This window comes from Natrix helvetica (genome assembly GCF_964273705.1).
Source record: "Natrix helvetica genome assembly, chromosome: 9".
Lineage (NCBI taxonomy): Eukaryota > Metazoa > Chordata > Lepidosauria > Squamata > Natricidae > Natrix > Natrix helvetica.
The window spans coordinates 11,769,538-11,783,642 of NC_138560.1; the positions used below are offsets into that span (position 1 = coordinate 11,769,538).

The window sequence follows — 14,105 nt, forward strand, 5'->3', positions numbered from 1 at the left end:
CCCATAGTTGGCTTATTACAGGTAGTCCTTGACTTATGACCGCAATTGAGCCCAAAATTTATGTTGCTTAGTGAGACATTTGCTAAGTGAACTTGGCCCCATTTTACAACCTTTCTTGCCACAGTTGTTAAGTGAACCCCTGCAGTTGTTAAATTAGTCCCTCTGTTGTTAACGGAATCTGGCTTCCTCATTGACTTTGCTTGTCAGGTTGCAAAAGATGATCACATGACCCCAGGAGATGGCAACTGTCATAAATATGAGTCAGATGTCAAGTGCCTGAATTTTGATAACAGGCCCATGCAAAAGTTGTAAGTGTGAAAAATGGTCTTAAATCACTTTTCTGTGTTGTTGTAAGTTTGTACAGTCACTATGTAAACTGTTGTAACTCAAGGACTACCTATATGTGAATTTAGGTAACAAACTTTCTGATATTTTTATTAAGTAACATCAGCTTGTTAAGTTTCGTTTGAAAAGGCACAGTGCAAATCTCTAAAAGTACATGATATTTGTTATTACAGGATGCAATATAAAACACTCCCTTAAAATAATACCAATGTTAATAAAGTAGCAGTGGAAAGCAACTACAGTAATAGTTTTTGTGGAGTGAAAATGCTAAGAGTGTAACCAAGGGATTATTTTGATGCAGTAATATAAACGACAAAAGCTAGAGGATGATACCAACTAGGTATTTTCAATGATTCAAAATTCAGGTACATGTGTGGGAGTTTCCATGGCTTATTCTCCATCTGCGTGAATTGGATACATAGTCCTCCATATAACATGTTTAATCCATAACTATTTCCATGGAATTGTAACAGCAAAGGATTTGGCAATCCCAAAGGTGCTTTTTTTCCCCCCAAAAGGCAACTAGACTTTGGCTTTCCTTGAAGACATTTCACTTCTCATCCAAGAAACTCCTTCAGTTCATGAACTGAAGTCCAGTTGCCTTTTGAAAAAGCATCTTTGGGACAATCATGGCATGGATGGCTGAGAATCTCCATAGACAAAGGATTCGGCACTTTCACAAGAAGTCTTGCCTTAATGCATCATGTAGTGGAAGACAATCAAAAGTCATGGTCATTTCCAAACATGTATTTTATTTTATTTTTCAAACATTGCCTTGAAAGTTCAATAAAAGAAAGAAAAAAACAACATACTGCCCCAGAGATGATGGGAAGGGAAAATTGGCGTCTCCTATGGAACCCTGTTTCCTATTATGGACTTCTCTCTCTTCTTCACCTCTCAAGGTTGATGGAACAAGCAACTTTGCTCATAAGGCATTTCTAGTGGCTGATGCAGAGCTTGCCCCAAAGTAGGGCCAAAAGACACAAGTCAACATTTAACCCATCTGCTACATGGACCTTCTTCCAAGTGTTCATGAAAGCCAAAGTGAACCAAACACAGACCCCGAAAGGATAACATTTTGGTGGCACTTGTCTTCAGTTGAAAATGCTTTATTCCACTGACTTCTTAATAAAAAGGAAGGGGGAGCACCATGGAATTTGTAACACTGATAAATATGTATATGGTTATTAATATGGATAATGTTTATCTCTATATACAAAGATCTCTGTACACATGTATAGACAGGATGAACATTTTGGAGGAAGGTGAAGAGTTGATGCTTTTGAGAGCACTTTGGATCTTTTTTTTTGAAACGCTTGCCCTTGTTGAGGGAGAGGGGGGGGGGGGAAACACTTTTTGAAAACTTAAATGTCCTGCAAAACGAACCTGATTTGAGTGTAAATATTTTGACTTTTGAACTTTTCCTTAAGAATGAAAGAAACATTTGAGTTTCCACACTGTAGTGGACCAACGGATACCGCTTAGGAAATACAAGGAGACGGGACGATGAGATACAGCAACTGATTCACCGAAAATGAAGGCATTTGACATTTATATTCACAGACAAAATCAGCTCGGTGTTTTACTCATCCCTGGAAGTTCTTTTCCCCCCTGCATTTTCTTTTCCCCCCTGCATTTTCGCAGATTACATCAGCCTAACAGAATCACCTGGTACCTGCTCCAATTAAATCGATTTCTTTCATCAGTGATAATTTATGAATGAAGCAAATCAACAAATTACTTAAAGAAGGAGTAATCCTTTATCCCATGATTAGCACAGAGTCAATAGAAATGGACAGTCTTTATTTCAGTTTCATGCCAATTTCACGTTTTTTTTTTAAATTTAGGATCCTATATTCCACGTACGCACTGATTTGCAGGGCTTTTTCTATTAAAAAAAATCTTCTCAAAATATGTACTTAAATACACATTTCTTTTCAAAATAGATTTAAAATGTACATTTTCCTTCAAAATACACATTTAAATTTCATAAAACAGTGTTGTTTAACATTTGGTGAAGTGTGATAGCTAACAGAAAGCCAAGCTCTGCTTTTTATACAATATTTAAAGAAGGGCAGATTGAGCCGTTTCATACAGGAATTTGGAAAGATCAATTCCATTAAGATGGAACAAGAAGAGGTCAGAAAATCTTAAAAACATTGTGGCCATGATTAGTTGTTCTCTTAAGATGAAAAACACAATTGGGTTCTTTAGCTGCATAACTGTTGCCATGTTGTTCCTTCCTCATGAAAGAAATCTACTTGATAATGCTGCTTCTACCGATTCATCCTCATAATATAAATGGGTGAGTACCATTCCTGTGTGCACCCTATCCAACAAGATTTCTGGACTTCAATTCCCAGAATTCCCCAGCCAGCATGGCTCAGGAATTCTGGGAATTGAAGGCTGGGGTTTTTAAAATTGGAAAGTTGGAGGCCTTCTCTTTATTCTCTAGGGCAGGTGTGTTGAGTTGGAATTTGCAAACGATCTCATATTTAAGATGGAGTTTTCCCCATTTGATAGGATAACATCTGGATGACAGTGCATCTTCAAATCATTTTGAGTCAGAGAGGATCACCTAGCAGTCCCTTTTCCTGTGCAAGTACTGCAACATTCTTGAAAAAGGCCTGTACATTCCCTCCTTCAAGCCATAAACGGCTTTTGAAACCATACATTCTTGAGAAATCTCATAGGTGCCCTCCTGGCACAGAGGTTAGAATGCAGTACGGTAAAGGTTCTCCTCATACATATGTGCTCATCTCCTTTTCAAAGCTGAAGAGCCAGCGCTATCCGAAGACGTCTCCGTGGTCATGTGGCTGGCGTGACTAAATGCCAAAGGCGCACGGAACACTGTTACCTTCCCACCAAAGGTGGTTCCTATTTTTCTACTTGCATTTTTACATGCTTTCAAACTGGCAGAAACTGGGACAAGTAACGGGAGTTCACTATGTTCTGTGGCACTAGGGATTCAAACCGCTGAACTGCCGACCTTTCTGATTGACAAGCTCAATGTCTTAGCCACTGAGCCATCGCATCTCTTTAGGATGCAGTACTGCAGGCAAAGTGTTATTGTTATTGCTATATCCCTCAGGAAATTTCTTCCCAAATCTGCTTCCTTGTCATTCAGCCTCATTGGCGGTAATTCTGATCTGTGTTTTATAAGGTAGCTATTCATAGAACTGAGGTTTATCTGTCATATCTTTTATAGTCTACAATTTAGTTTTTATTATTTGGGAGGCATCTAAGTGCAGCATATGTCCCTTTTTTTCCTCTTGATCGCTCTTCTTCTTTTTTGTCCCCCCTTCAGGCTAAATGTAGGCAATTCTTTCAACCATTCCTAACAGGACTTTTCAAAACCCTACTTCATTCTGGTGAACATCATCTTCATTTGGTCAATGCCTCTCTTAAAATGTTTTGACCAGGATCTGCATTATTTATTTGGTGTATTTCCAAATCTCAAACTCTCTCGTGTCTTGTACTCTGGATAGTTTCCACACAGGAAAACTCTTAATTTCTTCTGCTTTGTGACTACATTCTTAGAGGATCTCTCTCCACCTTCTTATACACATCTATCATTTTCAGCCGAGGGACTGACGTTCTAATAGGTACACTTAAATCTTTGAAACATGTTTTTTTCCTAAAGTGAAAGAAAACTTGAGCATAATGGATAATACAGCGTGTGTGTATATGCATGCAGGTGGCAGCTGCTTTCTTAAAAGAGGTATTTTCCTGATAATATCTGAAGAAACAAGAATTGTTCTTGCAAAGTAGCATTACTCATCTATATAATGTATATAAAAATGGCTGTGTGTGTGTGTGTGTGTGTGTGTGTGTGTGTGATCCAGCATAACTCTGGAATGCCTCGAGCATTCCAGAGTTATGCTGGACATCCCTAACACCCTTCAGTGTGTGTGTTCCCTTAAGATACAGCCTGTTGTGCCTTAAAATGGCTTCTACTGTACTGCCTTAAAATGGCTTCTACTGTACAGCACAGTGGAGTTGCCATGGTAACAGCTTCACAGTACTCCACAAGAGGGCTCCCTCTGATAAGGGGGGGGAATCCAACATTAAAAATTACGTTTCTGGGGGGCAGAGGGAAAACATTTTTATTTAATTTAATTGTCGCCAAAATCAGGGCTCAGGGAGAAGTTGCTCTTGCCATTGCCTCTTCAGGAATTGCGGCGACATTTATGGAACAAACTAGGACAGCCCATTCCGTACTTATGTTGCCACTTGACATTGCCATTCCTATTTAATACAGGATTGGGATAAATAAATCTCTGGGCAACACCAGTTTATCAGCTAGCATTCTTTAAAACAAAGTGTGTGTTTCCCTTTTAGAGCTATTTCCTCCTCTACGCAGAATTGTTTGTTTCAAGGCAATGGGTCAAACGAATATATCCGTAGACCCATCATAGTCCCATCTCATTCCCAATTAATCCTCATATCATTACTTGACTAAATTTGGTGACATCCATCTGGGAAAAAATTTCTAATGGCATTAGCAGCTGAACCATAAATAATTCCTTTGTGGATGTGCCACTTCGCCATTTAGGAAACTGCAGCAGAGTATGGGAACACATCTTACCATTATGGGCCGTGCTGGCCAGGGGTAATGGGAAATGGTGTCAAATAATGTATATAAGGAAGAACCACAATTTCCTCAATCTTTTATACTGGAACTTATAGAACAGTTTTGATTGGAACAGCTACAGAGATCTCCTGTCTTCAGCCTCTCCATGCTAAAAGAGGGGTGTGTAGAAAAGGTGAATTTGAAGACTGGAATATTCTCCCCGAGACTTCAAGTTAAGCCACAGGGGAAGAAGTGACTTGTTTAGAAGCTCTTACGGTATGTACTTTTGAGTCAGGAAATGTAAGCTCTGGTAACACCTCTCAAAATAGCAGCTCAGGTGATGCGATACTGAAAGCAACGGATTCTGTGTTCAAAAAAACCCCTGATATCTTACCCATGGAATAATGTCAGTATTCTGAGTATGAGCAATAACATAAAGAGGAGCTTTTAAAATAGACTCACAAGTGAAATGAGCGCCTCTCTTTCTGTGTTGGACCATATCCCATTTATAAAGGTAAGTACTTCTACAGTGTAGATCAGTTCTTGCACAATAGACAAGTCGATCATTAGACTATTTAGTTGGCTATTTCATTGGTGGGTTGTTGTTGTTTAAATGTCTTTCAAAGGTGAAAAGATTTATACCATCTGAAGAGAAACCAGAGTATCTTTGACCCTACAGACTTGATGCCTCTGCTGTTGTCAGACAGCTGCCAGTCTCATTGGCACCATTTCTCTACAGCAAAACTTTGTAGTTTTGACCTCTCTCCTGAACATTTATACCAATTAACCATGGAGAAGGCCAAATCAATAGCACAAGAGAGAATCAGGGACATTGATCATCAAAACAACATCAGCAGTGTTCTTTATCGCCAAATGTGAGACAGACACCAGTCTTCTACTGCAGGGTATCTATATAACCTAGGTAAAGATAAAGTTTTTCCCTGTCCAGTTGTATCTGACTGTAGGGGGCAGTGCTCATCTCCATTTCTTAGCCGAGGGAGCCAGTGTTGTCTGGAGACCATTGCTGTGGTCATGTGGCCAGCATGACTATAAGCTGAGATTCAAAGAGCACTCTTACTGAAGTGGTACCTATTTACCTACTCACATTTGCATTCTTTCGAAGTGCTAAGTGGAGAGGAGCTGGGCCAAGTAACAAGAGCTCACCCTGTTGTGTGGCACTCGGGTCTTGAACACAGGCTGTCAGCTTTCCAGCTGACAAACTCAGTGTCTTTAACTGCTGAGCCATCACAACCTTCTATACCATCTAACCCAAATCAAACATAAAGGTAAAGGTTCCCCTCGCACATATGTGCTAGTCGTTCCTGACTCTAGGAGGCGGTGCTCATCTCCGTTTCAAAGCAAAAGAGACAGCGCTGTCCGAAGACGTCTCCGTGGTCATGTGGCCGGCATGACTAAATGCCAAAGGCACACGGGACGCTGTTACCTTCCCACTAAAGGTGGTTCCTATTTTTCTACTGGCATTTTTACATGCTTTCGAACTGCTAGGTTGGCAGAAGCTAGGACAAGTAATGGGAGCTCACTCCATTATACGGCGCTAAGGATTTGAACCACCAAACTGCTGACTTTGATTGACAAGATCAGAGTCTTAGCCACTCTGAGCCACCGCGTCCCTTGTAAATATAGAGGGGCAAATATAATTGTAAATATAGATGGGCAAAGCAAATATCGATGGGCCTTTTCCGGAGCCTGCTCTGATGCCCTTCCATCAGTTCTACTGGTTGGAAGATTTCATGAGACTTTGCTCTTGTGGATTCAAGGAAGGAGGAAAAACTCCATAACCTCATCCAGGGTGCTTTTTAATGACACCCCAAGATGTCCTCTGATTGCCCCAATCATTTCCAAATATGGGACCCACACTGATAAATTTTATGCTTATGTTTTAAGGGATGCTAACCACACACTTGCATTTTAGATGGCCAAATATTTTCCCCATGGTATACAACTGTGCAAAACTTTCAGTCAGATATGTCGGTTTATAGTCCTGTTGCTTCTTCCCTTTCCTAATCATGAATTGTTACATCAAACTGTATTTTTTTAATTGTAAAAGATGGTCAAAGATTGCATTAAAGTTTTGAACTTAAAAAAAATATCTCCTGGAATCGGAGAAAAACTCATTTCCAACTCCGACAATTTCCAGAGACAGTGAAATTACAGCTCCCAGGTCTTATAACCAGGGGTGGGATTTTACTGGTTCGAACTGGTTCGGATGAACTAATAGCTCTGACGATCAGCTTGGAGCGAACCAGTTCGCTGCGACGATCAGATGGGCCTGCCCACTCGCCCTATTTTCCTAACTTTATCTTCGCAGATTGCCACGCGAATCAGCTGTGTTACTCCTCCGAAGAAACCTGGAAGTGAAGGTTTTTTTTTCAAACTTTGCACACACGTGCAGTGCTCATCAGGCACGGGAGTGCGAGCGAAGCAAAAGAGCATGATCACTGAACCGGTTGTTAAACCGGGAGGATCCCGCCACTGCTTATAACCAGCAGTCAGGATTTTAGGCACTGTCAATGCCAACGTATCTGAAGGTTGCTATGCTCAAAACTGACTGGCTGTAGGGAACTTTTAAAAGAAGATAACCATTCTTTAAGTGGCCTCCCTTGCTCTATCACCTACAAATAGACACATATCTTGAAAATAAGCACCACGCCGGTTATTCAGCGTTGGCGACGTTTGGACGAGGTCACACTCGTCATCTTCAGGCTGGTGCCTTTGGCTTCATGCTTGTGCGAGAATATGATACACGAGAATTGCGTCAAAGCCTGCCTCTTCAAGCCTTTTAAAGGTAGTAGCATTAGCATCAACCCCACCAAAAAGAGGCTCTCTCTACTTAGAAGTGCATCCCATTACAGTGGTACCGTGGTATTCAACGTCAATTGGTTCTAGGAGGTAGGACAAAGCGGCACGAGTGCCAAATAAATCACGTGACTTACCACATAACCTTTGTTTTGGCTGGGAAAAACGTAATGCCTATCCTTTTTTTCTATTATTGTGACCTTCCTAGCATGTCCAGTGTCCTGTCTACCCTCTGCAGTCATCCCACTCGTCTTTTTGCAGCGTGCCAAATACCAAAGAAAATATGAGTACCGGGAGAACACTTTTGCAACAAAATGCATCAAGTTAATCAAGGAGAGAAGCAACCTAGAAGCAAGGAGAAATTTCCTGATAAGCAGTGGAACAACTTGCCTCCAGAAGTGGTGAATGCTCCAACACTGAAGCTTTAAAGAAGAGATTGGACAGCCATTTATCTGAAATTGTATAGGTTCTCCTGCTTGAGCAGGAAGTTGGACCAGAAAACCTCCAAGATCTCTTCCAACTCTGCTATTCTGTTCTGTTTGGTTATGAGTACCAAATTTGATGAGTTTTGAAGCAGTTGAATACCAAGGTACCACTGTTATTGAGAAATTCCCAAGGGTTCACGTAGAGGGGAAGCTTCTAAACCAATGTTTCTCAACCTTGGCAACTTTTAGGATATGTGGTCTTCAACTTCAAAGATAATTCCAAGTACACCATTTAAAGTTCACCAATCGTTAAAGCTAGAACTTCTTGTTTTCTTCTCTTATTTTCACAATGAAAAATGTGGCGTTCCACAAGCATGATATTTCTCCAAGCTCCCATATTCTGCACTTCTATGCTTAGCCTTTTTAATACTCTAGCAGTACAAACTCTGCAAAAGCACATGTGGCATCTGTCTTTGCTTTAAACGCAAGACGATACACATTGCTAGTCCCATTAATCAATCTTCATCTTCACATGCACATCCACAGGAGAAAGGAAGACAAAAAGAACAGTCCTTCTGTTTCAGCCTCAGTTTCCCATCTGTTCTACCTTTTGATAACTCCATTCTGCTCATTTACTTGAATCTGGCCCAACTACATGTTACACCTGGGCCTCTGATGATTGTCTCTTAACTCTACTGAACCAATTCCATTCTTCCTTTTCCACACTGACTTCATACACAGGTAGTATCAAGTGATGAAAAGTGTAGCATCTGACAATGCTTGACTTACCTACTTGCCTCTGACCTTGGGATAGGTAACACGAGACATCACACACACACACACACACCCATTATTATTGTGCTTAGCTACAAATATCTAGGATTGACTTCTCAAACTTTTTTGGAGTACTTGAAAAGTAATGTCTTAGGTATCCTCAGAGGCACCATACTAGTTGGAAGCAAAATCTAGTCTTTTTTAAAAATCATTTTTAAAATCAATTTTAATGAATTCTTGCTTAAGAATTGATTTCAAATTTTTAAAGATGTTTCTCAACTTAGCTCTTGCAAAGAACTTTCTGTCCAATCACCCATTTGGGATTACATTTATGAACATTTTATGTTATTATATACATTCATCTTCCTTCTGAATGTTTCCATATCTCTTATCTCTTTGCCCTACTATATTTAGCTGCTACTTCTGGAGAAGCATCACTTCACTTGCCCCAGAATTCAATGTGGAAGAAAAAGCTTTAAATCTCCCTACTTTCTCCTCCCCCAAAAAGGAAGAGACTGCATCCAAAATAGGAGGTCTCACTGATGGCCATGGTCCTTCCTTTCTCTCCTTCCCAAAAAGTCCTGAGATGTGATATTTGGGCAAAACAATCCAGAAAATACAAGCTGGTAGATTCATGGAATAATGTAAGCTGCCATGTCATTCCTAAAAGTATTGGACTGAGTTTCCGTTCATATTTATGCTTCTTTCCCCACATTTCCCCCCAGAAGGAATGCATCAACTTTATATCTGTTCTGTGAACCAACGGATCTTCTTTCCCTTGGCTAATTCAATCAATATCCTGACCAAGAAGAATCTTCTTCCTTTACTGCATCTATCAACATGGTGACTAATGCTCTTTGTTGACAGGACTAAAAGTAATTTGAAAAAACGACAACACCAAGTTTCATGGCCTGAAATCCAGAGGTTTCCCGAGGAAGGGGATCAAAATCATGGGTACCACTAGGCACCTGAAACTCCTCTCTCTTTTTTAAGATGTGTTTTATGTCTCTCATGCACCTAAAAGAGGAAGGGCTTCAATCACTTGAATGACAACTGCCACTTCGACACTGTTTGCCTCTTCATTGTGGCTCCAGCTGAAGACCATTCAGTTACATCAGTGTGATGCATTTCATAAAACAGGGGTGGGCAAGCTTAAACACTCAAAGAGCCACAAAGGTCCTAACCAGAAGCCCCCCATTCAATTCTGAAGCCGACCGGAAGTCCGGTTCCCCTACCATAGAGCCCTCTACCTGTCCTAACCGAAAGCCCTATCAATTGTGGAGCTGACTGGTGACAGGGAGTTGCAGCAGAGGGACGAAAGAGCCACATGCGGCTCCGGAGCTGCAGGTTGCTGACTCCTGTCATAAAGGATACAAAGGCACATTAACAACTCTGCATTATTTTTTAAACTTTTGCACATGCACTTGTCTGCATCCTGTTGCCTGAAAATTGGAGGCTTTGGGCTTTTTAAGTGAAATGGCCAAACGTTTTGAACAGGCTGGTCCTCCACATTTGGCAAAAATTTTGCTAAGTCTATCTGGAGTGTCCTGTGGCCCTTTAAATAAATGAATAGCGCGCCTCAATTTTCATGCAGAGCACATCCCCTGCTCTAATGCTATTCTGCATTAAAAACTCCTCTATTAATTATCTCAACGGAACCTTGCACCAAGAGTGGGAGATGTAGAAATAATCTGATTAGCTTGGCTGATGGTGCAAAAGAAAGAAATGAGATCCAAGGTCTTGGATTCTTATAAAAACATACATGCCCATCCTTCATATACTTCTGCTGGCATCTTTGAACACTAGCTCCTGTCAATTCTGACTCCAAGCCAAACTGCACAAAGGCACTATAAAGCTACCTATTCCAGCAAACCCAACCAGCTGACCTTTCCAAAGCATAAATGTCTTCTCACCACATTAGTCATAGGTGCTGAAAACAGCTATTTGTCATTGCGTTTTCATTCCAAAACCGCCACCAGCACACACAGGAAAGTCTACACTTGACTCTAAAACAGAATTATCTGGATTGATAGGACCTTTCCCTTTCTCACTCATGCCCCTTTGCTGAATCACTCTTACGAACTGATTCTCTTCTGGCTTACATGCTTGTTGGTAATCTATGAAGTCTGCATCTGTGCGTGAGTTCTTGTGGCAAAGTTGTTGAAGGGGTTACACTATTGAGGAAGTTTTATGGTCAGGTACCCCTGCCTGGAAAAATGCCTGACAGGGTCAGCAGGCTGCAAGCACCATTATTTGACAGTGAGAATGTCATTATTTGACATAATGATGACATAATAATGACAATGTCATTATTTGACATTTTCTGACAGTGAGAACAATTAATCAATGGAATAGCTTGCTTCCTGGAGGTGTGGGTGCTCCATCACTGGAGGTTTTCAAATATTGACTGGACAACCGTTTGAGTGGGATGGTGTAAGGTCTCCTGCCTTGAGCAGAGGGTTGGACTAGAAGACCTCCGAGGCCTCTTCCAATCCTAGATTCTATGCTCTACGTAAGGCTCTTCCAAAGCTTGTTTGGAACAAAAGACCCAGGTTTATGGTTATGGTGGTTATGAAGAATATCTGAACACCTTAATTGGAAAGAAAGATGCACCGGTGCTTTCTTCCACTTAGATAACTGGGTTTTGTTCTGTTTTTAACAGCAGTTTTCCTGCCACATGGAAATTTACAGACTCTCTTTGGAGGCAGGCACTCAGTTGGAGACAAGAAAGAGGTGGCTATAAAGACAGAATGAAAACTGTACAAGTCCAATGAGCTTTGGAGTCCCACGTTGCTTTCCCAAAGAATGACCAACTGCAAGCTGATCTTTCCTTTTTCTTTTGCCCAGAAAGCATCTTAGCTTTCAGAAGGAATCCCATTGCTTCTTCCAATCTCCTGTGGCCGTGTTGACAGAGGCTGGATTTGCTTGTTGTTGTCGGCTGTCTGTGTGGTGCTGGGTTCTTTCCAGCCGATGAGTCTTAGCGGTCACAAGGAGACCCACCGGGGATGCCCATTCTGCACACCAGTATCCATATACATAGAAATGACCCGCAGGTATCAAACTCATGGCTGGCATATGCACAACACTGTGTACATGGGTTGAGTTTGTATAGGCTCTGCTCTGCTGGCAACTGGAGAAGCAGGAGGAGGAGGAGGATAGGAACAAAAATGAAGGTAGAGAATGAACAACATAGTCCTTGTATCTTGCTTCTTTTTTTTTTCATTTTTATTCCATTGCATTGCTTTGTTTTCTCTCTCACTCACTCACTCTAATTCCAAAAAAAAAAAAAAATCTGGGTGCAAAATGCAGGTTTGGCCCAAACCCAATACAAACACTTGCCTTTGGGATGCTTGGACAAGATGCTATCTGGTCTCTAGTGAATCCAGATATTCCAGGGCTACATCGTAGCAGAAGTGGTACTGTTCCTTTAAGGAAAAAGAAAACAAGAGAGTGAGTGCAGGCAAACTTTATCCTCTAAAGTTATTGTAAGGTAAAGGTAAAGATTCCCCTCGCACATATGTGCTAGTTGTTTCCAACTCTAAGGGGCGGTGCTCAACCCCATGTCAAAGCCGAAGACCCAGCGCTGTCTGATGACAATTCCGTGGTCAAGTGCCCGGCATGACTAAATGCTGAAGGCGCACGGAACGCCGTTACCTTCCCAAGAAAGGTGGTCCCTATTTTTCTACTTGCATTTTTTCATGCTTTAGAATTTCTAGGTTGGCGGAAGCTGGGATAAGTAACAGGAGCTAACTCCGTTACGTGGCACTAGGGATTCGAAATGTTGAACTGCTGACCTTTCTGTTCGACAAGCTCAGTGTCTTAACCACTGAGCCAAATTAAATATGATTTTTAAAAAGTGGGGAGCTGAAACTTCATGTGAGATTTCAACACTGTTACATGTCAAGTTGGGATGAACTTGCCAATATTTTTCAACATCTACAGCCTAGTAAAATAAGATTGCATAATGACACCAGAGGCCTGAAAAATTGGTCACCCCTAACACAAGCCTTAGGTTGATGCAAAAGGTGGCCTTGGTTTTAGCAGTCTGAAAGAGAGGGGACTTACTACCTACTTGTCAAAAAGGCTAAATTATGTAGGTAAAGGTAAATGTTCCCCTTCAACATATGTGCTAGTCATTCCCGACTCTAGGGGACTGTGCTCATCTCCGTTTCAAAGCTGAAGAGCCAGCGCTGTCCGAAGATGTCTCCATGGTCATGTGGCCGGCATGACTAAATGCCAAAGGCACACGGAATGCTGTTACCTTCCCACCAAAAGTGGTTCCTATTTTTTCTATTTGCATTTTTACATGCTTTTGAACTGCTAGGTTGGCAGAAGCTGGGACAAGTAATGGGAGCTCACTCCGTTAAACGGTGCTAGGGATTTGAACCACTGAACTGCTGACCTTTCTGATTGACAAGCTCAGCATCTTAGCCACTGAGGCACCGCGTCCCTTATATAGGCGCAACCATTTTAATATATAATATAAATATATAAAGTCAATCAATCAATAATTTTATATTAAATATAAATATATAAATTATATAGGAATTCATGAAAGTCTTGTTTTGTTTTTTTAAATAAACAGGGCAGCTGTTTTCAGCTGTGGCAACTAAGTTCTGAAAATAATGAGTTCCTGTCTAGGAAGAATTAAGTTATAGCAAAAGAGTTCCGGTGATAAGGTAATTCTGATGAAGATCTACAGTACAACTGATTAAGCTACTCCCTGTAAATTCTTAAAAAAGGTCTATTGCGCAAAATGATCTAAAGATGCCATGAATTCTTTATTTAAAATCTAATCATATCTCGTAATGGTTGGTAGGGGAAGAAAAATAAATAGCTCAAGAAGTACGGCATTATTCCAGTTTAAAAAAGGTAACGGTTCCCCCCTCGCACATATGTGCTGGTCATTCCCGACTCTAGGGGGTGGTGCCCATCTCTGTTTCAAAGCCAAAGAGCCAGCGCTGTCTGAAGATGTCTCCATGGTCATGTGACCACCTGACTAAATGCACAGAACACTGTTACTTTCCCACCAAAGGTGGCCCCTATTTTTCTACTTGCATTTTTTACATGCTTTCAAACTGCTAGGTTGGCAGAAGCTGAGACAAGTAATAGGAGCTCACTCCATTATGCGGTGCTAGGGATTCAAACTGCGGACCTGCCCACCTTCTGAT

At 41.1% G+C, this 14,105-nt stretch overlaps 1 protein-coding gene across 4 annotated transcripts in view; it reads right to left on the bottom strand.

Annotated features, from left to right (window-relative positions):
- Positions 1–7,249: 7,249 nt before the first annotated feature.
- The window catches only part of PTPRU (protein tyrosine phosphatase receptor type U), a 274,199-nt gene continuing 267,343 nt past the window's right edge, over positions 7,250–14,105 (bottom strand). For all 4 annotated transcript variants that reach the window (XM_081962455.1, XM_081962453.1, XM_081962454.1 and 1 more), the window contains exon 30: positions 7,250–12,359. In XM_081962455.1, coding sequence (XP_081818581.1) covers positions 12,297–12,359 — 63 coding nt within the window. In that variant the 3' untranslated portion in view covers positions 7,250–12,296. The remainder of the gene's footprint in view (positions 12,360–14,105) is intronic.